Raw genomic sequence first — 24,749 nt, forward strand, 5'->3', positions numbered from 1 at the left:
TTTGGCTTTGTCGTCTTTTTCACAAACGACATAAATGTTTAGAGCGCGGTGAACATTTCGCACGTAACTTACAAAAAAAAAAAAAAAATTTGGCACGTGACAATCAGAGTGGAAACCGAGTGCGCAGTGAGCACTGCGCCGCAGAGCCTTCCCTTCGCCTTTCAATCTCAAGCACTGGCGGCAAACCCAAAGGCTTGTTCAAAAGGAGTGTGAGACAGTGATGACCACGGAGGAGGAAGCGACGTCGTTAGTGCGTAACTTAGGGATTCTGGACACTCTCAGTGACGATTCGATCCAAGAGATCGTCGGGAGCTACAATGGCTTCTGTGCGGCCACCGAGGCCCTCCTCAACGGCGCCGGAGACCTCTCCGTGGACCCCAAATTCGTCGCTCACGTCCATGGCCTCTGCAACCACGGCCTCCGCTCTCTTGTCCGAGACCACTTTCTTCGAGCACTAGAGGTACTGTTTTGATGTCCATTGGAAATTGAATTGCCTTTTGTTATTCATGCTTCAGATTAGGGATGAGTCTCTCTGTATTCCAAATTTTGCAGGAAACCTTTGAGAAAAACGGAGCGTCAAAATTTTGGCGGCATTTTGATGCTTACAGCAATGTCGCACTCCTATGTAAAGTGAGCTTGAACTCTCTCCAGCATTACTCCATTTTAATTAATTAATTAATTAGTTGAATGATTGGAATTATTGATATATGCAGGCACGCGAGGGTGAAGTGGAGCGGGTATTGTGCAAAGCTCTGGAAGACATATGTTTGGAAAAGCTATACCAGGAGAACTGCTTGTTGGCGTTAGTTCACGCTTTGCCCTCCTACAGGGATCAGACATCGGGGAGAGCCCATCTCTTCTCTACGTACCAATTACTCGTGTCTTCGGTGCTTATGGCGACCCTTCCTCGGCATTTTTCAGGTATATAATCTATGACCAATTCCTAATGTGCTTGAGCTTAGAGCTTTTGCTGAGTTAGACTTCAATGATTGTTATTTGATAATAAGCGGTGTCAGGCCGAGTTTGTATAATATAGATTGAAAGTTTGGGTGATGCATACTATGGATTGATTGGATTCTAGTGAATCCAAGGTTCTTTGAGTCCTGTCTAGTGGGTTGGGTATTGCTTTGATCTCTGCATGTCAGTATCCATAATAAATGAAGACAGTCTATTTCATGGCTTATACAGAACAAAATAAGCTGAGAGCGTGATTTATGATCATTCAACTAAATTATTTTGTTATCTTCTGGAGTTCCCTCACAACCATAGCTCCCCCGCCCACCCACAAAAAATAAAAAGGTCAGAAACCCTAAAAATAAAATGTGCATAACCTTTTTTCTTTTTGAAGCGTCATGTACCATTGAGCAATATGATTGAAATGGAGAGGCTTTAAGAAGCATCTAATCTCTATGTTTTTTGGGGATCCATATTACTAGATGAAGCCCATCAGATTTTTTATTTTAAGTTAATTTTGTTCCACCCTCCATTGTTCGTTTGTGTACCAAAATCAGAACAACACTGCCACACTGGTATTTTCTGGAAATACCAAAGAGTGGCTGAACTCATCAAGAAACTAGATGCAGATTGGGCAGCCTTCCTTCTTGTCTTGATTCACTAAGTGTTGGATTGCTCTTCCAGGTATATGGTCTATATATTTGCCACCGCTCAGTTCACCATTCAGTACAGATCACACGTAAGAGTAAAACTGTGCTTTGTATCAGTTTTCCGCGTTCTTGGGATTAAGTGGGTTATGCATGGTGGATGATAGAGTTGTTGGCTTGTTGAAGAGGTTAATTTAGAAGCCACTGTAATATAGATGTGTGGAAGTTGATTACTCTATGCTTAATGTGGTGCATTTAGAGAGAACATAATGCTTGCAACTTCGAAGATTGTGAGAGCACTGTGCCAAAGTTAAAAGCCATTATGTTCAAAAAAATTTATATTTGGATGGTTGCTTACAACCGTGATTGTTTTTCTAATTTCTTAAAGTTTCTTGATTGGTGTTTTTCTTCTACTTCCTGATTGGTTTTTCTCTTGTATACTCCCTGCATATTTTTGGGTTGCTCCACTACTTATGAGAATGAATTGCTTAAATAAAATAATTGATTATCTAGGCTGGATATCTTTCTTAGAAGCTTTATGTTGTGTAACAGTTATACCACTCCATGCATATCTGCTTTTCTTTTGCCCCTCTTTTCTTCTAACAATGCCCTGGACCCTGGTAGTAACTTCCATTTCTTTTAAACTCTGCAATGTTCTTAGAGATACTCCACTGGTATTTTAAGGGAAGATTGGAGGAGTTAAGTACAATCATGGCTGGAGAACTTAATGGTGACAATGAATCTCAAGAAAAAGATGACATGGATTTAGATGAAAAAAGCAAACTTGCCTATCGAACTGGTGAAATGGATATTGATGAATGCTATCACCAAGTCAGGTTCTCAGAGAACAATAAATTGGTGAAGAACATTGGGAAGGTTGTTCGTGATCTTAGAAATCTTGGATTTACGTCTATGACTGAAGATGCCTATGCTTCTGTGATCTTTCTGCTTCTAAAGGTGAGCGAGCATGTGTTCCATTTTGGTCATATGTCCAGCTTATTTCTGTTCACCTCCACATCAGCTCTTTTCCTTTTTTTCTCCCCAATATCCTATTGTACATTCTCTTTTTCAAATATCTGCTCACTTTCTTTTTTTTCCTTATATGTAACTCACCTTTGGGTCCCATCTAAATATTCCTGTATGCATGGCAGGCTAAAGTACATAATCTCGCTGGTGATGATTACAGGAGTTCTGTTCTGGAATCCATTAAACGATGGATACAGGTTATACTGTTGTCTTTGCGTAATCTTATCTCCCCGCCTGCCCCCCAACAAAGCAATAATTAAAATTATTGATGTCTTAACTTGTCAATAGTTTATCTATCCAAGTTGTTTTCATTTGCATAGTACATATGATTTAATAAATTGGATGCACTTTTTAAGTTATTGGCTTTGCTTTTACTGATCTACACCATATCAGTATGGTTTCTTGTCTATCATGGAAGGAAGGTTATTGGCCAATTGTTGAAAGTTTTTTAGTGTTATCAGCTGGGCATGTTATTTCGTTGGTTTAAACATATGCTTGGGCATTTGACATAAATTAAATCTTGCTTATCATATTTACATGTGCAAAGGTATATGCTTGGGTATTTGATATAAATTACATATTGCTTATCATATGTACTCGTACAAAATTGTATTACTCCCCCGTCTTACAATAGATGATGTCATTTTTTTTTGGGATATTCCAGAGTAGATGAACTCTTCTGAAATGAAAGCATTTATCCACTGGAATTCCCATATTACCTTCAAATTTAAACTCACATTTCTCAAATTTGAACACATTTCTTGGCCTAGCTAAGGGTGTTTTAAGAAGAATGTATGTATCGTTAAAATACTTGTTGTTTGTAAACTTTCATCTATTGTAGGATGGAGGGAGTGGTCCTTTTCTCATAAGCTGTAGTTTGATTAGACTAAAGGAACTTCTGTGCGTCTTTTTCAGTTTAATGCTCGTGTAGTGGGCTCTTTTGTATACTTCCTGTGTACATGGGTTGCGCCCCTTGCGCTTTTTATATAATGCCTTTTACTTATCAAAAAAAAAAAAAAAACGTCTGTAATTGCCCAAAAGTGCTTCCTGCACAGAATCAATGTCATCTGCAAGATTATGTAAACTTAAATATTCTTTCTCATGCCATGTTTTGTATTTCTTTTGCTCATTTTCTTAGTTTCCTCCATTCTGTTTTCTAGTTTTATTATTATGCTACAAATAAATGACTCCTCATACTTGGAGGTATGTTGCCCAGGCTGTACCCCTCCAGTTTTTGCGTGCGCTTCTTGCTTATCTTGGTGACTCTGTTAGTTATGATAGTCATTCGTTTGGTCAAAAATCACCTTTGGCTTCACATCCTTCTTCATGCTATCCTGGAATTGATACTCCCTCTGAAGGACTTGTTAGATGGCAGCTGCGGCTAGAGTATTTTGCTTATGAGACATTGCAAGATTTGAGAATAGCCAAATTATTTGAGATAATTGTGGATTATCCTGACAGGTGATCTTAATCTGGTTTTTTCACTTGTTTCCTATTATAGACTTAAAGGAATAGCTTTAGTCGTTGAGTTGTCAAATTATGCAATGGACTTGCTCTATACTTGCATATTAAAAATAGAGAAAAGAATTTGGTTTGTGCAGTGGGTAGTGAGAACTGCAACACATTTGGTGTTATGAGATCTCTCTATCAAATGGATAATGAAATGGTTTTTTTTTTTTTTTTTTATGTAAGTAATGTTGTACATATCAAAAAGCCCAGAGGGGCGCAACCCTAGTACACAGGAAGTATACAAGAAAATGGATAATGAAATGGTGATATATAATACAATCACTTGAGTGCCCAAAAGATTCAAACTATGGCTATCCTCATGCATGCGATTTTCCAATTTGAATTTTTTGTTGAAGAACTTGTTGGACTGATAGAGGGGAATACTTTGTGACTCATTGCTTATGTGATGGAGAATTTCTTAATAAATTCCAGTATATCTTTGAATAAAATATGAATCAAAGGGATTTTACATTTCAGCTTCAATTTTGATGCATTACAGGGAATTAATTTGAACCATCTTATCCCTAGTGTGGGTGAACAATCACTCTGTATCTTGAAGAGATAAAGAGTGTTATATTAGGTTTCACTTACCTATTTAGTGTTTTATTTTGCTGGCAAGGATATGTATGTGAAGGTTGATCTTGTCCTTGAATTTGTGCATATTATTTAATAAGTAAGATGTAGACTAAAACTGCATATCACATTAATGCATTTTCCACGGAAGTTATTATGAACTTTGTTACACTGTCTTTTTAAAAGACTACCATGATTCTCGTTTCTTTTATCTATGCCATATTAGAGAGCAGATTGGAAGGGTATAGGCCATACCTAATTAAAGCAGTATTTTCTGTCTGTTGCATGATTAAAGTTAATGATATTGACATAAGATATTCTTGGGTGACTCCTTGAACCATTTCTCCTTTCCTAAATCTTCTCTATATGTTTTGCAGCTCTCCGGCTATTGAAGATTTAAAACAATGTCTTGAATATACTGGACAACATTCTAAGCTGGTTGAATCATTTATCTCGGCTCTACGATATCGTTTGCTTACTGCTGGTGCCTCAACTAATGATATATTGCATCAATATGTTTCAACTATCAAAGCACTGCGAACAATAGACCCAGCAGGTGTTTTTCTTGAAGCAGTTGGTGAACCAATAAGAGACTACTTGAGGGGAAGGAAAGATACAATAAAATGTATTGTTACAATGCTTACCGGTGGGACTGGTGGAAATCCAAATGTATCTGGAAATACTGGGGATTGCCTTCTTGAAGAATTAAATAGAGATGAAGAAAGTCAAGAGAATACTAGTGTTGATGATGATTTCATCACCGATGAGAAGCAAGCATGGATCGATGCTTTACGGTATTGTTATGCTATCACGTTTGTGGATGACATGTATTTTAGTTGTACCCTTCAGCTTGCTATGTTATTCTGCTGATTATATGTCTGCATGAATTGTTCCTTTTCAGCTGGGAGCCTGATCCTGCAGAAGCTGACCCATCAAAAGGTAGTAGGAACCGGAGGAAGGTTGATGTACTTGGGATGATTGTTGGTATAATCGGTTCAAAGGACCAACTGGTCAATGAATATCGTGTTATGCTGGCTGAAAAGCTTCTAAACAAATCTGATTATGACATTGACTCAGATATACGTACTTTAGAACTTCTCAAGGCAAGCAGTTTATTCATTGAAGCTTGTGATCTGTTGAACTAGGTCTTCTGGTTGAAGTTGACATCAGGGGTTCCCTTTGTCGTGATAAAATTTCCCACCTTAATTTTCATATTTGTGCTGTCATCCTGCAGATACATTTTGGAGAGAGCAGCATGCAGAAATGTGAAATAATGCTCAATGACCTGATAGATTCAAAGAGGACAAACACCAATATAAAAGCAACCATTACTCAGCCATCTCAGACGGGTAACTTTTGAATTTAAAATTACGATAAACTATGATAGAGCAACATTCTATCAAGTTTGATGGGGGCTTGCCGATTTTAATATTCCATGTCGAGATATTTTTTAAATCCAAATCATTCAAATAAATCTACATAGTATGAGGATGGATGACCTCTAAATTTTGCTTAAATTGGCGTAGAAATATGATCTATATGCTTACTTAAATCTAAATGGCGATTTGTACCGCATGTATGACAGTATGAGCCCAAAAATAAGGTTCTTCTTTTGGACAGAAAGAAGCATTTAACTAATCTTTTGTGTTTGTTATCTGTTACATAAGATATCCTTAATCTATTGAATAGTTTAAATTGTTGCAAAACTCGACAAACATATATTAAAAGGGGCCACGCCCCATCACTTGATCCACACCACCCTATCATAGTTTATAGGCTACTTGCATTAGGTGCCAAAACGCCTTAGTATCTTATAATCTATTTATTTATTTATTGAAAAAATTTCAAGTGACCTTGGGTGAATTGATTCTTAGGGGCTGAGCTGGGGGAAAATGCAGTGTCCATGGATATTCTTGATGCTACAATAATATCTTCAAATTTCTGGCCTACAATCCAGGTATGGTGGACAATATTGCTATTAGTATTGATAGTGAAAAAAGACATGATGGCGTACTTGGTTTTGTGTTAACATTACTTGGTGGGATATCTAAGATGAGAGGAGAGGGCATAATTACAGTCTCTCTGCAATCACACATATTTTCTCTACCGTCTCTGCATGAAGTGTCCGTTAACTGTATTCTCATGAAAAATGAGAATGGCAAGCACCATGTAGCATATACCTATATCTGTGGGCCTCTCTAACAATATCTATACTTAGATCAAAATTTCTTCTGTTCTCATAAGAATTACATTGTTTCTTGGTAACAAATTCTTGTTGCTCTTCTAACTGTGAAGAAATTTTTTAGGATGAGGCCCTTAATGTACCCGATCCTGTTGAGAAGCTGCTCTCTGATTATGCAAAGAGGTTTAATGAAATCAAAACCCCTCGTAAGCTTCTGTGGAAGAAAAATCTGGGCACAGTAAAGGTTAGGTGCTTTGAAATTTAGAAAAAGCCATTTGATGCCCTATATTGAGATATCTCTGTTAGCAGGTTCCTTCTCTAACCTGTCCTGAACCACTCATATAACATTTCATATTTTTATCATGGAGCACAGTTGGAATTGCAATTTGAAGACAGGGAGGTGCAGTTCACAGTGGCTCCTGTACATGCAGCAATTATTATGCAATTTCAAGAGCAAACAAGGTAACCATGTGCATTATATGAATGCATTATATGTTAATCATCAATAGTGTAGCTGCATTAATGTTTTCCACTTTCAGTTGGACCTCTAAAAGTCTTGCAGCTGCTATTGGGATACCTGTAGACGTACTCAATCGGAGGATAAATTTTTGGATAAGCAAGGTATCTGATAAAGTTTTTATTTTTTTATTTTTTTAATCATCAAGTAGTGTTTGACATGCAATAGATTTAATGGAAACCCCTAGCCCATTGTCAATTCCAATGATGTACATTAGTGAATGATCAATTTGTGTTGGACACTTGATAGATTTAAGTAGCCAAAACACTGTCAAATTTACTGGCTTGGGAAAATTTTCTTTTTGGCTTACAACTTTCCTCATTATCCTTACGATTGCTCCAATCTTCTTTTATTGACTTTGTGGTCATTTTGAATTGTATGATTGGGAAGTCAACCTTTTGTCTTCTCTTTCTTAGGGCTGGCTAAAATTCAATCAGGGAGAGAGTTGGTATTCATTGAAGTTTTAATATATCACAATCTTCAAGGGCTGGAGTCAAGAGGAAAACTAATTGCATTTGCGTTCTTTTTTGTAATCAGGGAATCCTTGCGGAATCACCTGGGGCAGATTCTAGTGACCATGTATTTACCCTGATGGAAGGCATGATTGAAACTAGTAAGAATAGTGGAAACAGTGGGAGTTCTGAGGACCTTGTAGCAGGTGATGAGGAGGGAGAGAGGTCTGTCGTCTCTGCTGAGGATCAACTACGCAAGGAAATGACTGTCTATGAGGTTAGTGATGCAAATTGGAGCATTCTTGATGAACTCTAAATATTCACACTAATGGGTTGTTTAAAAAACTGGTCCATAGTGTTTCAGATACTGTCTCTCATATAAATTTGAAAGTACTCAGACATAGGCTCTGTTTTGAAGGAGATTTACTTTAATGTATAGGGTAGTATTGGTCTGGTGTTTCATTTTGGACTAAGGACGATAATCAAAAGCTACTCTAACTCAAGGAGGTGAAGCAGAATTATTTGTGCCCAAAAAAAAGAAAAAGAAAAAGAGTAGGACTTTCTCTTTTCACTCAGCAAATGGCTGGCCTTAACCTCTAGCATTGGCTTGTTGTTATGTAACCTTCCATATTTTGCCGACACATTTTTTGGTGTGGTTGATCATTACTTTGTCAAATAGTAGTTTTTTAAATAGGCTTTCCAAGAAGGGGAAAGAAAGCACTAAAAATGTGAATGCTTGGAGATAAAAATATATTAGATTTGTTGCTTGTGTGGGAAAATTTAGTATCTCAGTTTTGGCAAGCCTTGGACAATGATTTGGTCAAGTATCAGGATTAAACCGAAGATGTAAATGTACTTATGCATCTTGATGAACTTTATCAAGTGTCATATTGTTCTCTGTATAACTCTAAATGGCATTTTCTTGTAGAAACTTATCATAGGGATGCTCACAAATTTTGGAAGCATGGCATTAGATCGAATGCATAATACTCTCAAGGTAAGAGTTGTTTTAACTTCCCCCAAAATTTGATTTAGGTACAGATAACATGATTGCCAAAGTAAATTACTTTTAACTCGTTGCTGCAGATGTTTTGTGTAGCTGATCCCCCTTATGATAAATCACTCCAACAGCTTCAGAGCTTCTTATCTGGTCTAGTTTCTGAAGATAAGTTGGAATTAAGAGATGGAATGTACTTTCTGAAGAAATAATGAGTTGATAGAATTGAAACACATCCTCCTGAAGCATTAAGCAATGGCACTGGTGAGACTTTTTGCAGATTTAAATGAAATAAGAGTTGGAAATAATGTCCGTTTTAATATCTTTCTGCTTTGTTCCTTTTTCTCTCTCTATCTCAAATTGAATGGAAAATGAAAATAGTGGATAGGCCGGAGGAGTGATTTCTAAAATCCTTTTCTTGTGATATGTTTTCATGTTCTCTTCATTGCATGAGGTACCGCAGAGTTGATGCCCAGATACTTTTCCCGCATTTTGTGAACGTCTACAGGAAATATTGCCAAAATTGCAGGGAGTTTTTTCAATCTGTATATAGCCTTGTGAAATGGTGGATCTTTGTGGCAGGAGTGTCGCGATCGTCCCTTGTCTAGTTGGGATATTCATTGAACATCATCCTGTTTGGTGATTCGAGTTGGAGTATCTTGGGGATGTTTTCCAGTGGATTTATGGAGAGCGACATTGGCCATTCTTGAGAAAATCACCCTTCAGCTCTCCATGGAAAACAGCATTCTGGTTTATCCATGCTCATGGATGTGGAGTTCTGGACAGCGTTTAAAATTGCAGGAAGTCAGAAGATCCTAAAGAGTGGTACTTAACATGTTCCTGTGATTGTTAATTATTAAATTTATTATGATTTGTACTATTAATAGTTGAATACATCATAAATGCTGCCTACACTCTGACATAGTGATAGTGAATTTTAAAATGCCCCCAAGCCCTGTTCTAGTTGTTGATTTTTTCCTAAGCAACCCTTTTTCCATGCTTCTAAGAATGTGAGTTTTCTGAAAAATTTAAATCTAGCCCAAGTGCAAATGATTCGTATTGCTTCATAAGAAAAGGCTTCTCCAGTTTTATCATAACCTTATAATTCAAACTTGAATCAGGATACTCTTAGAGAAGGCATGGGACTGAATGGGAAGAAATGGGGGAGGGTTCGCTTTCCTCTATTGCTGACATCTTTCGACCCAGAGCCATTTCACTTCCTACTAGAGCCTCTTATATTCTGGTATAAGAATGATTAGATAATGTGTGCAAGATACATTGTGTTAGAATTTTTTTCCCTTTACCCTATGTTGATAAATACCAGCGCTTAAAACTATAAGCATATCCTAAGCTACAACATGCCTGTTGGACCGACCCGAAAATGCTTTGAAAAAAAATAAAAAATTGACATAGAGTAATGCTACTCTTCACACTAGATTTTTATACTAGCTTCACACTAACTGATGTAACGTGTTTTAAATGAAAATGTATTTTTATTTTTTTTAACTGATTGATATGGGATGTCACTTAAAATATAACACATTTGCCGATGTAAAGCTAGTGTGAAAGTCTAATGTGAATAACATTACTCATTGACACGTAATGAGACTTTGTAGATAAGTTTGTTTGTTTCATCTTTTTTCAAATTTATTCCCTTTTTATTTATGTTGATTTCCATAGTAGAGAATTGTGAAATATAATCATCTTCATTTCAATGTACAGAATAGATTTCACATTTCACATAATAATATATATGTTGTTACATCAACAAATTTTAAATGACGACATAGCATTAAGTATACCATTAAATGTAAAAAGGGAAAAAAGAAAAAGAAAAAAATCTTGGGCCGTAAATTTAATCTACGTTTTACTTAAATGAAATGGAGAGGATTTGTGAAGTTTAAACGTAAAAATTAAATCTCAGCCATAAACTGGTTTTTATCCAGTATAGTCTTGTTTGGCATAACGTGGAACCATTTAATCATAAGAGGAAATAATGATAAAGAAGCCGAGATAGCCGTTGCCGTTACAACAGAAAATGTGAGGCCAAAGGTAAAATAGAATTAGAATAAGCAATGTGACCGTTACATACCCCTCAAATTCAATTCAAAATCCACGGAGAAACTTCAGCAATCAAAAAAGAAGAGCAGAGCAGTGCTAGTCCCCAATTACCCAAAAAATGAGAGAAGGACTGCAACAGCTTGAAATGGCCGAAGAGCAAATGCAACAGCTCAGATCCAAAGCCACGGAGCTACTCCTCAGAGAAGAATGGGAGGAGGCCGTGCTTGCCTACTGTGAGTTCATCAACCTCTGCCAAGATCAAATCTCAAAGACCCAACAGCACCCAGACCCAGATCACCTCCCCAAGCTCCACAGATCCCTCTGCTTAGCGCTCTCTAATCGAGCCGAAGCGCGTTCCAGGCTGCGGGAATTCGCCCAAGCATTGAAAGATTGTGATCATGCACTGAAAATTGGGAGTACCCATTTCAAGACCCTGCTCTGCAAAGGTAAGATTCTGCTAAATCTGAATAGGTACTCTATGGCTTTGGACTGCTTCAAGGCTGCTCTGCTCGATCCTCAGGCTAGTGGGAACGCTGAAAGCCTTAATGGGTATTTGGAGAAATGCAAAAAGCTCGAGTTTCTTTCGAGGACTGGAGCTTTTGATCTCTCGGATTGGGTTGTAAATGGGTACCGAGGAAAGCCCCCGGAACTCGCAGAGTACATTGGTGCGGTGCAGATCAGGAAGTCTGGGATCAGTGGGCGTGGCCTATTTGCAACAAAGAACATTGATGCCGGGACTCTGGTGTTGGTCACCAAAGCGATTGCCACGGAAAGGGGTATATTGCCTAGCGAAGATTCGGGCGAGAATGCCCAATTGGTCATGTGGAAGAATTTTATTGATAGAGTTTCCGGTTTCGTCACAAAATGTCCTAGAACCTGTAATTTGATGAATACATTGTCGACTGGAGAAGATGAGGAAGGGCTAGAGGTTCCCGATATAAGCCTCTTTAGGCCTGAGGCAGAGGAGAACAGCCACTCGAATGAGAAGCCTGATATGGGTAGGATTTTGAGCGTCTTGGATGTGAATTCTCTGGTTGAGGATGCGGTTTCAGCCAAAGTTCTGGGGAAGAATAGTGGTTATTATGGTGTTGGATTATGGCTACTGGCTTCATTCATTAACCATTCATGTAGTCCTAATGCAAGGCGTTTGCATGTAGGGGATTATGTGATGGTTCATACTTCAAGGGATGTTAAGGCAGGCGAAGAGATTACTTTTACCTATTATGATGCTCTTTCTCCATACAACAAGCGCAAGGAAATGTCAAAGACATGGGGCTTCCATTGTAATTGTAAGAGGTGCAAGTTTGAGGAGGAAATGTGTGCAAAGCAAGAGATGAGAGAGATTGAGATAGGTCTTGAAAGAGGAATGGATATGGGCGGTGCAGTCTACAAGTTAGAGGAAGGTATGAGGAGATGGGTGGTGAGGGGGAAGGAGAAGGGCTTCTTGAGGGCATCGTTTTGGTCTGCATATTCTGAGGCTTATGGTTGTGATAAGTCAATGAAGCGGTGGGGACGGCGGATTCCCGCCGTCAATGCAGTGGTGGATAGCGTACTGGAAGTTGCGGGAAGTGATGATAGGTTGCTCAAGGTCTTGGTTGACGGATTGAAGAAAAGCAATGGGGTAGCGGACATGGAGAAGGCTTTGAAGTTGGGAAGAGGAGTGTACGGAAAGGCAGCTAAAAAGCAAGCACTAAGGACATTACTCGAGCTTGGCTCTCACTAACACATCTATTATCTTTTTGATTGTTATTAACAGAATTGTTAGCCTATTGGCTAATAGATCCGATCATTTTTCTTTCTCTTTTCTGCCTCTTTGATCTGTTTAATTACTTCTAGAAAGAATGCCTCAAGTTGTCTTGACCAATAACCATTTCATATGTTCATGTTTCTAATTTGAAGTTCATTTAGAGACTTGCTTTTGTGGCTAAATGTGCAATAAATGTGAGAAGAAGTTGTAAATCAAAATTTTGAAATCGCCCTTTAATTAAAATTATAAGAGCGGTTCATGACAAAGTGCAAAGTGTGCCTAAAGTGCTACTGCGACTACGTGATGCTTGCATAGCGAGTTCGCACTGGGTGATACCACTAATATGTCTATCCAAGAGCCAATTTAGACTTGGGCTTTGCTTATTTGGGCATAAAAAAATTTTTAAAAATGTTTTATGTGTTTTTGGGTATTTGGTGTGACCGAAAATATTTTCAATTTGATAAAAAAACCTTCTTTAATTTTGGAAAATGATTTTCGTTTTTTTAATTTCGTAAACTATTTTTTTGAATTTGAGTTTATCGTTTTCAAATTATTGGACCTCCGCCGAAGGTTGCTGAAAGTCACCAACTATTTTCTATCATCACTCATTTGAAAGTATTTTTCGACCAAAAACATTTTATGTCGAAACAAACAGATATTTAATAAATGCAATTTCTTATAAGCACCAAAAGTTCTTATAACTTTTTAATGTGAGACAACGTGAAATACTCAAATGGAGGGAAAGCTACAACATTTAAATAGGATAAAAACTAATTTAAATGAAATCGCAAAATATATTCCACTTGAAATTGCGTTTAAAAATAATGATTATTTGAAAAAATGAAAAAAAATAAATAAATATCACTTTTTTCGTACAATAAGCAAGAGTGTGGTAAACGGTTTAATTAAATAAATTGTTAAAAATAAATAAAAAGAAAAGATAAAAGAAAAAAGAAGTTACTTGAAAGAGAAGTTTAGCACGAGTGTGGTACAGGTAAACGGTGTGAAGAGCAGCACCAGCATTCCTTGCTTCGCCCAAACAGAGACTTCCCCCTGCCCTCCTGTTTAGCGTCGCCAAGAGAGGGAGGAGTGTGTGGGCTTCCTTGGGGTGCAGTCCGGCCGTCCTCCAAAGGTATTTCTCACGTCAACATTTTTTTCCAAATCGGTAATCTCTTTAGCTTGTTGGTTTTAATTTTGGGGTGAGTTCCGAATGAGTAAAATGCTGAAATAAATTTGTTGATTTGTTTTGTTGCGATTTTGAGCTTGAATTTCCGGTTGTTTGTATACTGAATTTGGGGGTTTTCTTACACGGGCTGAATGGCCCAACTCGATTGAAGAGGGGATGAAATTTCTTTGGTTGCGGGATTGAAGTTTTCTTGGGTTGTTCTGGCTAAGCACCGAATGGGTGTTGTGATTTTGAAGAAATTTTGGGTTGTTTGGAATTGGGGCTGTCGGTTGGGAGGATGGCCGAATGAAGGGGTGAGATTTTGTTGTGAGAAATTGTTTTGCAAATTGCTTAGATGGCCGATTGGTTTGAGACTTTCGTGATATTTTTTTGTTGAGAAATTTTGTTATGTAAATTGCCCAGCAGTCCGATTGAGTGAAGAATGGGTGTTGAATGAAATGAAGAAATTCTGATGTGTTTTTGGTGGAGGGCCGACTGGTTGGAAAATTATTTTGTGCGCTGAGAGTTTGGTTTTGGTTGTTTGTTGTGAAGATGGCCGAATAGGGTGAAGTCCAAATTTGATTTCTTGGGTTGATGTGGCCGAATATGGGTTGTTTTTGTTGAGAGGAGTTTTGGCTGTGTAATTCTTGATATGGCCGAATATGGGTTGTTGTTCTTGAGAAGATTTTTGTAGGAAAAATTGTTGTGCTTTTGAAGGGCAGAGTGAGTGCCTTGATGAAGAAATTTTATTTGGGTTGAGCTATGCAACTTTGTTAAGTTGGGTATGTCAATCAATAGAAGAGAGGGAGAAGTTGGTGTGTTTTGTGGGAGATTGGGGGTATGTTATGGCCAATTGAGGATATTAGTTTCTTGGGGTTTTATGAAAAAAGAATCCAAGCTTCTTATCAGATTTGAACCAATGACTTATGATCTAATTACTTAAATTATTTATAAATTATAAGTTCTTTCAAAGAAAAATGTATAACTTGGAGCCTATCTAATATCTATATATCAAATTTTAGTAAGTAAGTAGGTTATAAATAGGATAATAGTCTAATCTAATTAGAATTATTAAATTAATTTTTAGAGTATTAATAGTTAGGTTCTATAATCTAATTATTCAAATATTTACTTAATTAAGAATAAAGTATTAAGTTGAATAATTTAAGGTGAAAAGTTATTGGGATTATAATATTTGATCAAAATAATTCTAAGGTACTAGAAAATAATATTTATATGATATTATAGAAAGGACAGAGTTTTCCTTCAAATTGGGTTGGAGGAACTTCCTCCAACCCAGTCTATAAAAATGACATGTGTCATTTAAACATATAAGATACACATGTTTTTTTAATAGCAGGGACAAAGTTGGAATAAATAATATTAAAAACTCATGTGCATCTCACATGTAATGTCATTTTTATAAAATGGGTTGGAGGAAGTTTCTCCAACCTGTTTGAAGGAAAACTCTGTCCTTGTAGAAATACTTAAATAGGCTCTTAATCCAATTGGAAAGGTGATTAAAATATTTAATGCATTATTTTACGCATACAGAAAGTGGCTAAGGGTTTTAAGGGTTTGTAGAGGACTAGGTTTAACCCCACTGGTGCAATGAATTATTTTAAGGCTAAGGAGAATTGAAAAATAGGGTTTCCTCAAGAAAAGAGAAAATTGAAAGGCCCCAAGTAGGGTTCAAGGGTTTTAATAGGTTGGGAACCCTAACTAATAAACATAGAGTATTGCGGACAATCACGTGACGCATGTTGGAGGAAGCGGTATTCAAGGCATTGGTTATGAAGAGGATCACCTTCCTAGGTTGGAATGGATGATGAAATTTCAATAATGAGTGGACAGGGCTGAACAAGAGTTTGGAATAGTCACTTAGTGTATAATTTGATGTGAGTATTAGAGCAGGTTACAGTGCTAACTTAAAAATAGATTTAATATTTGTAATGAATGTGTTTTTTTTTTTTTTTAATTCAAATTTAATTAAAGAGAAAAAGGAGCTAGCTTAGTATATTGGTATTATAAAAGAGAAAAATACCTATGGTAAAGGGGAAAGAAAACGTCTGATTACTACATCTTGACAATCTAAAACATCCATGAAAGATAAGCAACTGGGAGCCACCTTCTGCTCATAAAGCAATCTTAGAAACAGACTCTTGAACTTAGAAACTGAAAGTTGATGCCGTTAAATGTCCAAGTCTTTCTTATTATGTTCTAATAGTGAATTGCCTGATAATTTTGGTATCTTTCTTAAGGGATGAAATAGGTTTTCTGATGACTGACATGAAGTTTCCATGTTGAGAATGTTACTTATTGTCTCTAAATAGAGAATAGAGAGGCTCATAGATATAGAGGTTGGTTCTGTTTGCCAAAATAGCTTGAAACCACTTTGACCACCTAATTTCTTCATACTAAAGGGGCACTATTTTTTTGTTTGATGAACTGCCCAAGGCGATTTTTATTTATGTCAAATTAAGTTGATGGATTATTTTCATTTGCAGGACTTGGTTTTTTTGAACCATCAACTATGTCTTCATCATATCTCCCAGCAACAACTGACTCAATTGCTCAGGCTTTAGAAGCCAAAACCCCTGCTGAATCCATCTCTATTCTTTATCGTGTACTTGAAAGCCCATCATCTTCTTCTGAAGCCCTTAGGATAAAGGAACAGGCCATCACAAATCTCTCAGATCTTCTAAGACAAGAGAATCGGGCTGAGGATCTCCGAAACCTTCTGACCCAATTGAGGCCTTTTTTCAACTTGATCCCCAAGGCAAAGACTGCAAAAATCGTTCGTGGGATAATTGATGCAGTAGCTAAAATACCAGACACATCTGATCTCCAGATTTCCCTCTGCAAAGAAATGGTGCAGTGGACCCGTGCCGAAAAGCGAACTTTCCTACGGCAAAGAGTGGAGGCAAGGCTTGCAGCTCTTTTGATGGAAAGCAAAGAGTATTCAGAAGCTTTAACTCTCCTTTCAGGTTTGATAAAGGAAGTGAGAAGGCTAGATGACAAGCTTCTACTTGTGGACATAGACTTGTTGGAGAGTAAGCTCCATTTCTCTTTGAGGAATCTCCCTAAAGCTAAGGCTTCACTGACGGCTGCAAGAACTGCTGCCAATGCTATATATGTGCCCCCAGCTCAACAGGGTACTATAGATTTGCAGAGTGGAATCCTCCATGCAGAAGAAAAGGACTACAAAACTGCTTATAGCTATTTCTTCGAAGCTTTTGAAGCTTTCAATGCTCTTGAAGATCCTCGAGCAGTATTTAGCCTCAAGTATATGTTGTTATGCAAAATAATGGTGAACCAGGCTGATGATGTTGCGGGAATAATATCATCAAAAGCTGGATTGCAATATGTGGGACCCGAGCTGGATGCCATGAAAGCTGTGGCCGATGCCTATTCAAAGCGCTCTTTGAAGCTTTTTGAGACTGCCCTCAGGGATTTTAGGGCCCAGCTAGAGGAAGATCCTATTGTTCACAGGCACCTGTCTTCCCTGTATGACACTTTGTTGGAGCAGAATCTCTGCAGGTTGATTGAACCTTTCTCAAGGGTTGAGATTGCTCATATTGCTGAGCTGATTGAACTGCCTGTTGATCATGTGGAGAAGAAATTATCTCAGATGATTCTGGATAAGAAGTTTGCAGGAACTCTAGATCAGGGTGCTGGATGCCTCGTCATTTTTGATGATCCCAAGACAGATGCAATATTCCCGGCGACATTGGAAACCATTTCTAATGTTGGCAAGGTCGTGGATAGCCTCTACGTGAGGTCTGCCAAGATAATGGCATGAGGTTCTAGAGTTAGGAGTCAGTTTTCCGACTGCAACTATGTTTTTCTTGGTTCTACTTTGAAACAATTTCTGTACTTTCTCATTTGATATGCATGGTAGATAGATTGCTTGGTTGCCTTTAGCCTGACTTTCTTGTTGTGGGTTAAAATGTTGAATCCATGATGTTGTAGAACATTCTTCTTGGTTACAGAATTTGCAACATCCAGCTGGGCTGATCGGTTCTTTGGATTTCATGATAGAGATCTATTTGTTCCTTTAGGAAATCTGTCTATGCTCCGTAGTTTGTCAGTGATTTTTGTTTTCTTATTAACCCTGAAATAGGAATAATCATTCCAGCAAGAGCTTCAATATGATTTAACGTGCATTAAACTTTCACTATGCCTAATTCTGCATGATTGGAGTTGTAATGTCTTTTTTTTTTTTTCTTTTTTTTTTTTCTTTTTTTTTAACATGTCCCCTATACTAGGGAAGGAAGATTTGAACTAGTGATTTTTGCTTCGATTTTTGCTTCATGAGGTGTGCTTCTGGCCGATTAAACTAATTCTCGAGGACGGAGTTGTAATATCTTAGGATATTTGAAAATTACAATCTATCGAATATCTTAAAATATGAAGTGTTTCCTAATTTCTAATTGTAAGGGCGATTTAGAGGCTTGTAAACACAGGAAACAGAGAACGTCGTGACACGATTTCACAAATTTATGTATATAAGATTTATGTATACAAGAGCAGCCAAGTTAAACCAAAAAAGTAATTAAATGAGTATACCCATTAACTGAACCCACGCTGATAACTAGCATGTTTCTTGAAATGAGTATGCCATGTTGCCCTTTGGCAGCCTGATCTGTTTCAGTCCACTGAATTTCTTTCTTCTGAGTTGTGATTCCTGACTCCCTGTTTTCTCATTTCTATGTGATTCCTATAGTTCCATATGATCCACCCACAATTTTTTTTTTCAAAAAAAAATAAAAAATAAAAAATTCAAAGCATAGGATTGAATTATCTTTTTTGACAAGCATCAAAGATAGGGTGTAAATAATCTTTTGGGGTAATTACCTTTTGCTCCCATGAACTACAGCGTCTTGGCACTTTTCTCCTATGAACTATCAATTATGACACCTGACCCTATCAAATTACAATCTTATAACAAAAAGCCTCATTCTCTCAGTTAAATGGGTTAAAATTGATGGTCAACAGTCATGTACAAGTCATGTGCCATTTTAAATTTTTTTCTTTCACTTTTGTCCTCACTTCAGACCGAGAAAATTACGCTTATACCTTTTTAAACCCTAATCCAACACATGAAAACAATTTAAAATGAGGGCAAAAGTGAAAGAAAAAAAATTTAAAATAGAACATGACTTGCACATGACCGTTGACCGTCAATTTTAACCACTTTGACTGACGGAAGGGAACTTTTTTATCGTAATATAGTAGTTTGATGGGGTTAGGTGTCATAGTTGGTAGTTCACTTTAGACCGAGAAAATGACGCTTATACCTTTTTAAACCTTAATCCAACACATGAAAACAATTTAAAATGAGGGCAAAAGTGAAAGAAATTTTTTTTTTAAATGGAACATGATTTGCATATGACCGTTGACTATCAATTTTAACCTATTTGACTGACGAAATGGAGCTTTTTTTATCATAAAATGATAGTTTGATGGGATTAAGTGTAATAGTTGATAGTTTATAAAAAATAAATGCTAAGGCGACGTAGTTAATGGTGCAAAAGATAATTACTCCAAATCTTTTAAACGAGTCTGATACAAAGTCCATTTAACAACGTTATAATTTATAAGCAAAAATATTTAAACTTCCATGGAGGCGTCCCTCAACTGATTGATGATTCTACTCGACTTGGTTGATCTGCTTGACCGTCATCTGGTCAAAGCGAGAAAGTTCTAAGCATTAGCCAATTACGTTCTCCAGTGACCTTGTAATTCCCAGCTGGGTGATGCTATCATTGCTTTTGGAAGTTGGTCTCTTACGCCGTCGATATTCATGAAAAGCAAAATGAAGCTCTTCTCAGGACTTCTCTTCGCAAAACCTCTGGAATTTCGTGTTCTTCCCCTCACCATTCGGAACCCTTTTTCTCCCAATTCTTAGAGTCCTTTTCCTCCCACCCAAGTCCAAGCAAAACCCAATATTTCTCTCAATTTCTCAATGGGAAAGATCGGAGTATTTGACCTTGAGAAGCACTTTGCTTTCTATGGCGCTTATCACAGGAACCCAATCAACATAGCCATCCACATGTTGTTTGTTTGGCCAATCCTTTTCACGGCTCTTCTTATTCTTTATTTCACGCCTTCTCTGTTCAACCTCCCTCACATCGAGTTTTCTCTGTTTGGGAATGATGTTATTCTGGTTTTGAATGTGGGGTTCTTGTTTGCTATGATCTATTCGGTGTTTTACGTCTGTTTGGATGTGAAAGCTGGTTCCTTGGCTGCTCTGCTCTGCGTTATTTGTTGGGTTGCTAGCAGTTTTATTGCCAGTCAACTCGGGTTTTCGCTCGCTTGGAAGGTACAATTTTTTATTTTTCATCAGTTTCTGTTCATAAATTTACTATGGGTTTAATTAGTACCATATGCTTTTATTGCAAGATGAATAACTGAAAAATATGAAGGAACTCATATTTAGATTTGTTGATTCCTGTGTCATTCTCTGTTCATTGATATATAATTGTAATACAAAAATGATATCCCTAAAGACTCCTCCTTCTTGGAATCATCTCCTATTTCCATCCATGGGCTTGCTGGCACCTCACAATGTGGCTCTAGAAAATAGGCTTCTTCACAGCGAATACGTTAGAAATGGGTATTGGACCTAACTCAACCCAAAAGCTAACTCAAGAGTTGAAGTTTCCTCTCACCTTATAAATGACCAATATCCTTAATACCCAGGCAATGTGGGACTTCCAACACGCCCCTTCACGTGTGGCGGGAGGACATCCAAGCCAACACGTGCGACAATGGGGGACGGTGGGCCACAGCCAATTAATTGGGTTAGGCTCTGATACCATATTAGAAATGGGTCTTGGGTCTAATTCAACCCAAAAACTAGCTCAAGAGTTGAGGTTTCCCCTCACCTTATAAATGATCAATCTCCTTAATACCCAGGCAATGTGGGACTTCTAATATGATTTCTTTAACTCTCATGGAATAATCCATCAACTTAGCTGTGTTGAAACTCCACAACAAAATTTTGTTGTGGAACGTAAACATCAGCATTTGCTGAATGTGTCTCGAGCATTGCGTTTTCAAGCTCATTTACCTCTTAAATTTTGGAGTGATTGTGTTTTAACAGTCACTCACATTATCAACAGAATTCCTACTCCAAATCTTTCTAATAAGTCTCCTTATGAGCTTCTGTTCTCCAAAGTTCCATCATATGATCATCTTAGGGTGTTTGGTTGTTTGTGTTTTGTTTCTACTCTACATCGAAATATAAATAAGTTTGATGCTAGGGCAAAGCCTTGTGTTTTTCTAGGATATCCTAATGGCATTAAGGGATATAAACTTTATGATCTTACTTCCAAAACTCAGGTTATATCTCGAGATGTTCATTTTCATGAGTCTGTTTTTCCTTTTGCTTATCCTCATCACTTCAATTCTGATGGTTACTTTGTGATTCTACATTCCTTGTCTGATATTCCAACTCCCACTAGTTCAATTCCTGTTTCTGCATCAGAAAATCTACCTACAACTTCCATTTCTCCTGTTTCATCTTCTGCAGTTGATCCTTTACCTGATTCAATTGCTTCTTTACCTGAGTTATCCAATGTTTCAGTTCCTCCTTGTATTCCTTCCAGAAAGTCTACTCTGCAGAAATGTAAACCTGGATATTTGCAGCAGTATCATTGTAACTTAGCTACTCACTCTTTCAATTCAATTGATCCTAAGAGTGATATTTCTGTTTCAGGTATTCGCTTTCCACTCAATTCTTTCCTTGATTACAATATGCTTTCTGATTCTTACAAACACTTTAGTTTGGCTGTCTCATCCCAAGTTGAGCCTCAGTTTTTTCATCAAGCTGTATCTTCTCCTAAATGGCATGAGGCCATGGCAACTGAAATCAATGCCCTTGAAGCAAATGATACTTGGGAAATTACTGATCTGCCTCCTGATAAGCACCCTATAGGGTGCAAGTGAGTTTATAAAATCAAATATCGAGCGAGCCAATGGGGAAGTTGAGAGGTATAAAGCTCGTTTGGTTGCAAAAGGGTATACTCAAAGAGAGGGTCTTGATTATAGTGATACATTTTCTCCAGTTGCCAAATTAACCACAGTGAGATGTCTTCTAGCTTTAGCAGCAATCCATAATTGGCATCTTCATCAATTGGATGTCAATAATGCATTTCTGCATAGATCCCTTGATGAGGAGAATTTTATGAAGTTACCTCCTGGTTTTGGTTTGAAAGATTCATCTAAAGTTTGCAAGCTTAAGAAATCACTTTATGGTCTTAAACAAGCCTCAAGGCAGTGGTTTTCTAAATTCTCTTCTACCCTTATACAGCATGGTTTTACTCAATCCATGTCTGATTACTCTCTTTTGACTCAAGTAAAGAAAACCTCTTTTATTATTCTACTTGTATATGTAGACGATATTGTCATAGCAAGTAATGACAATCTAGCTATAGAAGAGCTTACAACATTTCTCAATTCTGTTTTTAGTTTGAAAGACCTTGGAGAATTGAAGTTTTTCTTAGGGCTTGAAATTGCAAGAAGTGCAAAGGGCATTTCCTTATCACAGAGGAAATATGCCTTAGAAGTTTTAGATGATTGTGGAATGCTTGCATGCAAACCCTCTTCTGTTCCTATGGAAGCTAATTTCAAGTTGTCTAGAGAAGAAGGTGAATTGATTTCTGATCCAACCATTTACAAAAGACTTGTGGGAAAGCTGGTTTATCTTACAATTACAAGGCCAGATTTATCATATTCTATGCAATTGTTAAGTCAGTTCATGGATTCTCCTCGTCAGCCTCATCTTGATGTTGCACACAAGGTCCTTAGGTACATTAAATCCTCTCCTGGACAGGGCATTTTCTTCTCAGCTTCTTCAGAATTACATTTGAAGGCATTTTGTGATTCTGATTGGGCCGGATGCCCTGATAGTCGCAGATCAGTCACAAGGTTTTGTATTTGTCTAGGAGATTCCCTCATCTCTTAGAAATCCAAGAAGCAACATACGGTCTCAAGATCCTCTGCTGAGGCAGAGTATCGATCCATGGCTGCTGTCACTTGTGAGCTTACTTGGTTATATGCTTTACTAAAAGATTTGCAACTTCAACTTCATCAACCAGCTTTGGTTTTTTGTGATAGTCAAGCAGCTATTCATATTGCTGCAAATCCTGTCTTCCATGAACACACCAAGCACATCAAAATTGATTGTCACATTGTGAGAGAGAAAATTGTTACTGGTTACATGTCCAGTCCAAGCATCAGCTGGCTGACTTACTTACCAAGCCTCTCTCTCGCACAGATTTTCATTCTCTGTTGTCCAAGTTGAATGTCATCAATATCTTCCATCCTACTGAACATTCCACTTGAGGGGGCGTATCAAACTGTATTAAACTAATCTATTTGGTTAGTTTTACAGTTTAGGAAGATGATTAGATAGCAGCTGGTTAGTTATTCTTCATGCACGTGTGCATCACATGTAATGAAAGCAGTTAGATTAGTTTCTGATTAGTTAGCTTGATAATCTTGTATAAAAACAGAGTTCAATGTAATCACATATACATTCATTCATTCAATAAGAAAAGAGAATTAGTTCTTCTCTCTGTTTTCTTGTTAGACCCATTTCTAACATGGTATCAGAGCATAACCCAATTAATTGGCTGTGGCCCACTGTCACCCATTGTTGCACGTGTTGGCTTGGATGTCCTCCCGCCACGCGTGAGGGGGCGTGTTGGAAGTCCCACATTGCCTGGGTATTAAGGATATTGGTCATTTTTAAGGTGAGGGGAAACCTCAACTCTTGAGCTAGCTTTTGGGTTGGATTAGGCCCAAGACCCATTTCTAATAGAATATCATGCGTTTATTTGACAAATTAGAAAGCTTGCCACATTCTACATCTTGAGGCAGTTTTTCACTATGCAAGCATTCTGAAGAAGAAAGATGTGCGGAAGTTGGAACCTGCACATTTATTGTTCTAGGGGGAGAACAAATCAAGAAAAGAATGTATATATATGCTGAATGAGGCTCGCTTATGTTTGTACGAATTAAGTCTAAGAGGATGGAGGAGGGACATTTAGCTTTAACCTGATTTTCATAGGAGATGATGTGGATGGAATAGGGGGATGTTATCAGTCCATATCGAGCAGTAGAAGTTGTTTTCTTGAACTATGTTTCTGTGAAACAAAGCCCTCAAATCGCATCAGCACCAATTTTTGATACGTCCAAGTATTTACTTGTTCCCTGCTTTTAGGGCAATCTACTACTTCTTGGTGATATAAGTTATATGAGGGATTTCGTTTTATCTCACTTAATTTCAACCTCTACAAACTTATTTTCAGGTTGTTCTGGTGGCTCAGCTTTTGTGTTGGACTGTACAATTTATTGGCCATGGGATCTTTGAGGTAGCTAATTTAGTTGTTTGTGACATTTTTAATGACTTGTTAGACTTATTAACACCTTGAAACTCATCCATGTTCTGCAGAAACGGGCACCAGCTCTTTTGGACAACCTTGTTCAAGCCTTTGTAATGGCTCCCTTCTTTGTCCTGCTGGAGGTATTTTCTTTGTAATTTTAATTTCTTTTCATGATCCCATTGCCATTTCTGATCTGAGAACTATGTTTTATATCTGCTTTTGTAATTTCTTTAGGCTCTTCAGATGTTCTTCGGTTATGAGCCATACCCAGGTTTTCATGCAATAGTGCAAGCAAAGATAGAAGCTGAAATCAATGAATGGCAAGAAAAGAAGCAGAAATTAATTCAGTAGTTTGTGCTGCTGGTGTTCGTTTGTATTGAGATCAGCTTTCACTGTAGTTTGCTGCGTATAGCAAACCATATATGCTATTATACTTGGATGTATATAAGATACACATGTTTTTTCTTTAGCTTTCAAAAGGTTGATAACCTGCTCAGCCCTTGACAAATGAGTTGATCAGATATG

At 37.5% G+C, this 24,749-nt stretch overlaps 5 protein-coding genes across 7 annotated transcripts; all 5 read left to right on the forward strand.

The window, feature by feature from the left end:
• The first annotated feature begins 82 nt into the window (after nt 1-82).
• On the forward strand, nt 83-10,396 carry LOC132179103 (anaphase-promoting complex subunit 2). Of its 3 annotated transcripts, XM_059591743.1 has the most exons (18): nt 83-460; nt 553-630; nt 714-921; nt 2,263-2,558; nt 2,753-2,824; nt 3,844-4,088; nt 5,087-5,503; nt 5,611-5,812; nt 5,944-6,058; nt 6,584-6,666; nt 7,016-7,135; nt 7,265-7,353; nt 7,431-7,512; nt 7,946-8,137; nt 8,789-8,857; nt 8,947-9,121; nt 9,321-9,682; nt 9,979-10,396. In XM_059591743.1, the coding sequence occupies exons 1-16, from the start codon at nt 221-223 to the stop codon at nt 9,067-9,069; spliced, it is 2,631 nt and encodes an 876-aa protein (XP_059447726.1). In that variant the 5' UTR covers nt 83-220; the 3' UTR covers nt 9,070-9,121; nt 9,321-9,682; nt 9,979-10,396. The 3 variants fall into 3 exon arrangements, with proteins under 3 accessions (XP_059447726.1, XP_059447725.1, XP_059447727.1); XM_059591742.1 differs by lacking the exon at nt 9,979-10,396 and having other exon boundaries at nt 9,321-9,826; XM_059591744.1 differs by lacking the exon at nt 9,979-10,396 and having other exon boundaries at nt 9,440-9,826.
• Nucleotides 10,397-10,808: 412 nt separating this feature from the next.
• On the forward strand, nt 10,809-12,834 carry LOC132179331 (methyltransferase FGSG_00040). The gene has a single exon (XM_059592035.1). It carries the CDS (start codon nt 11,037-11,039, stop codon nt 12,639-12,641), a length of 1,605 nt encoding a protein of 534 aa, XP_059448018.1. The 5' UTR covers nt 10,809-11,036; the 3' UTR covers nt 12,642-12,834.
• Nucleotides 12,835-13,645: 811 nt separating this feature from the next.
• LOC132179403 (26S proteasome non-ATPase regulatory subunit 11 homolog) lies at nt 13,646-17,872 on the forward strand. The gene is made up of 2 exons (XM_059592130.1): nt 13,646-13,797; nt 16,338-17,872. Exon 2 carries the CDS (start codon nt 16,364-16,366, stop codon nt 17,630-17,632), a length of 1,269 nt encoding a protein of 422 aa, XP_059448113.1. The 5' UTR covers nt 13,646-13,797; nt 16,338-16,363; the 3' UTR covers nt 17,633-17,872.
• A 1,613-nt stretch (nt 17,873-19,485) lies between these two features.
• Nucleotides 19,486-24,695, forward strand: LOC132177288 (2-hydroxy-palmitic acid dioxygenase mpo1-like). Its single transcript, XM_059589547.1, has 4 exons — nt 19,486-20,155; nt 24,150-24,212; nt 24,293-24,364; nt 24,459-24,695. Exons 1-4 carry the CDS (start codon nt 19,799-19,801, stop codon nt 24,573-24,575), a joined length of 609 nt encoding a protein of 202 aa, XP_059445530.1. The 5' UTR covers nt 19,486-19,798; the 3' UTR covers nt 24,576-24,695.
• LOC132177287 (uncharacterized mitochondrial protein AtMg00810-like) lies at nt 21,057-23,447 on the forward strand. Its single transcript, XM_059589546.1, has 2 exons — nt 21,057-21,463; nt 21,554-23,447. The coding sequence occupies exon 2, from the start codon at nt 22,022-22,024 to the stop codon at nt 22,799-22,801; it is 780 nt and encodes a 259-aa protein (XP_059445529.1). The 5' UTR covers nt 21,057-21,463; nt 21,554-22,021; the 3' UTR covers nt 22,802-23,447.
• Nucleotides 24,696-24,749: the final 54 nt, after the last annotated feature.

Source organism: Corylus avellana, chromosome ca4 (assembly GCF_901000735.1).
Source record: "Corylus avellana chromosome ca4, CavTom2PMs-1.0".
Classification (NCBI taxonomy): Eukaryota; Viridiplantae; Streptophyta; class Magnoliopsida; order Fagales; family Betulaceae; genus Corylus; species Corylus avellana.

What these genes read in the sequence shown, in the direction of transcription:
- LOC132177288 (XM_059589547.1), top strand. Translation starts at nt 19,799, where the DNA reads ATGGGAAAGATCGGAGTATTTGACCTTGAGAAGCACTTTGCTTTCTAT. An exon ending in GGTTTTCGCTCGCTTGGAAG is followed by an intron (nt 20,156 to 24,149) that starts GTACAATTTTTT and finishes ACTTATTTTCAG; the next exon opens with GTTGTTCTGGTGGCTCAGCT. An exon ending in CCTTCTTTGTCCTGCTGGAG is followed by an intron (nt 24,365 to 24,458) that starts GTATTTTCTTTG and finishes TAATTTCTTTAG; the next exon opens with GCTCTTCAGATGTTCTTCGG.
- LOC132179403 (XM_059592130.1), top strand. Translation starts at nt 16,364, where the DNA reads ATGTCTTCATCATATCTCCCAGCAACAACTGACTCAATTGCTCAGGCT.
- LOC132179103 (XM_059591743.1), top strand. Translation starts at nt 221, where the DNA reads ATGACCACGGAGGAGGAAGCGACGTCGTTAGTGCGTAACTTAGGGATT. An exon ending in TGATCTTTCTGCTTCTAAAG is followed by an intron (nt 2,559 to 2,752) that starts GTGAGCGAGCAT and finishes TATGCATGGCAG; the next exon opens with GCTAAAGTACATAATCTCGC. An exon ending in CAATTTCAAGAGCAAACAAG is followed by an intron (nt 7,354 to 7,430) that starts GTAACCATGTGC and finishes TTCCACTTTCAG; the next exon opens with TTGGACCTCTAAAAGTCTTG.
- LOC132179331 (XM_059592035.1), top strand. Translation starts at nt 11,037, where the DNA reads ATGAGAGAAGGACTGCAACAGCTTGAAATGGCCGAAGAGCAAATGCAA.
- LOC132177287 (XM_059589546.1), top strand. Translation starts at nt 22,022, where the DNA reads ATGAAGTTACCTCCTGGTTTTGGTTTGAAAGATTCATCTAAAGTTTGC.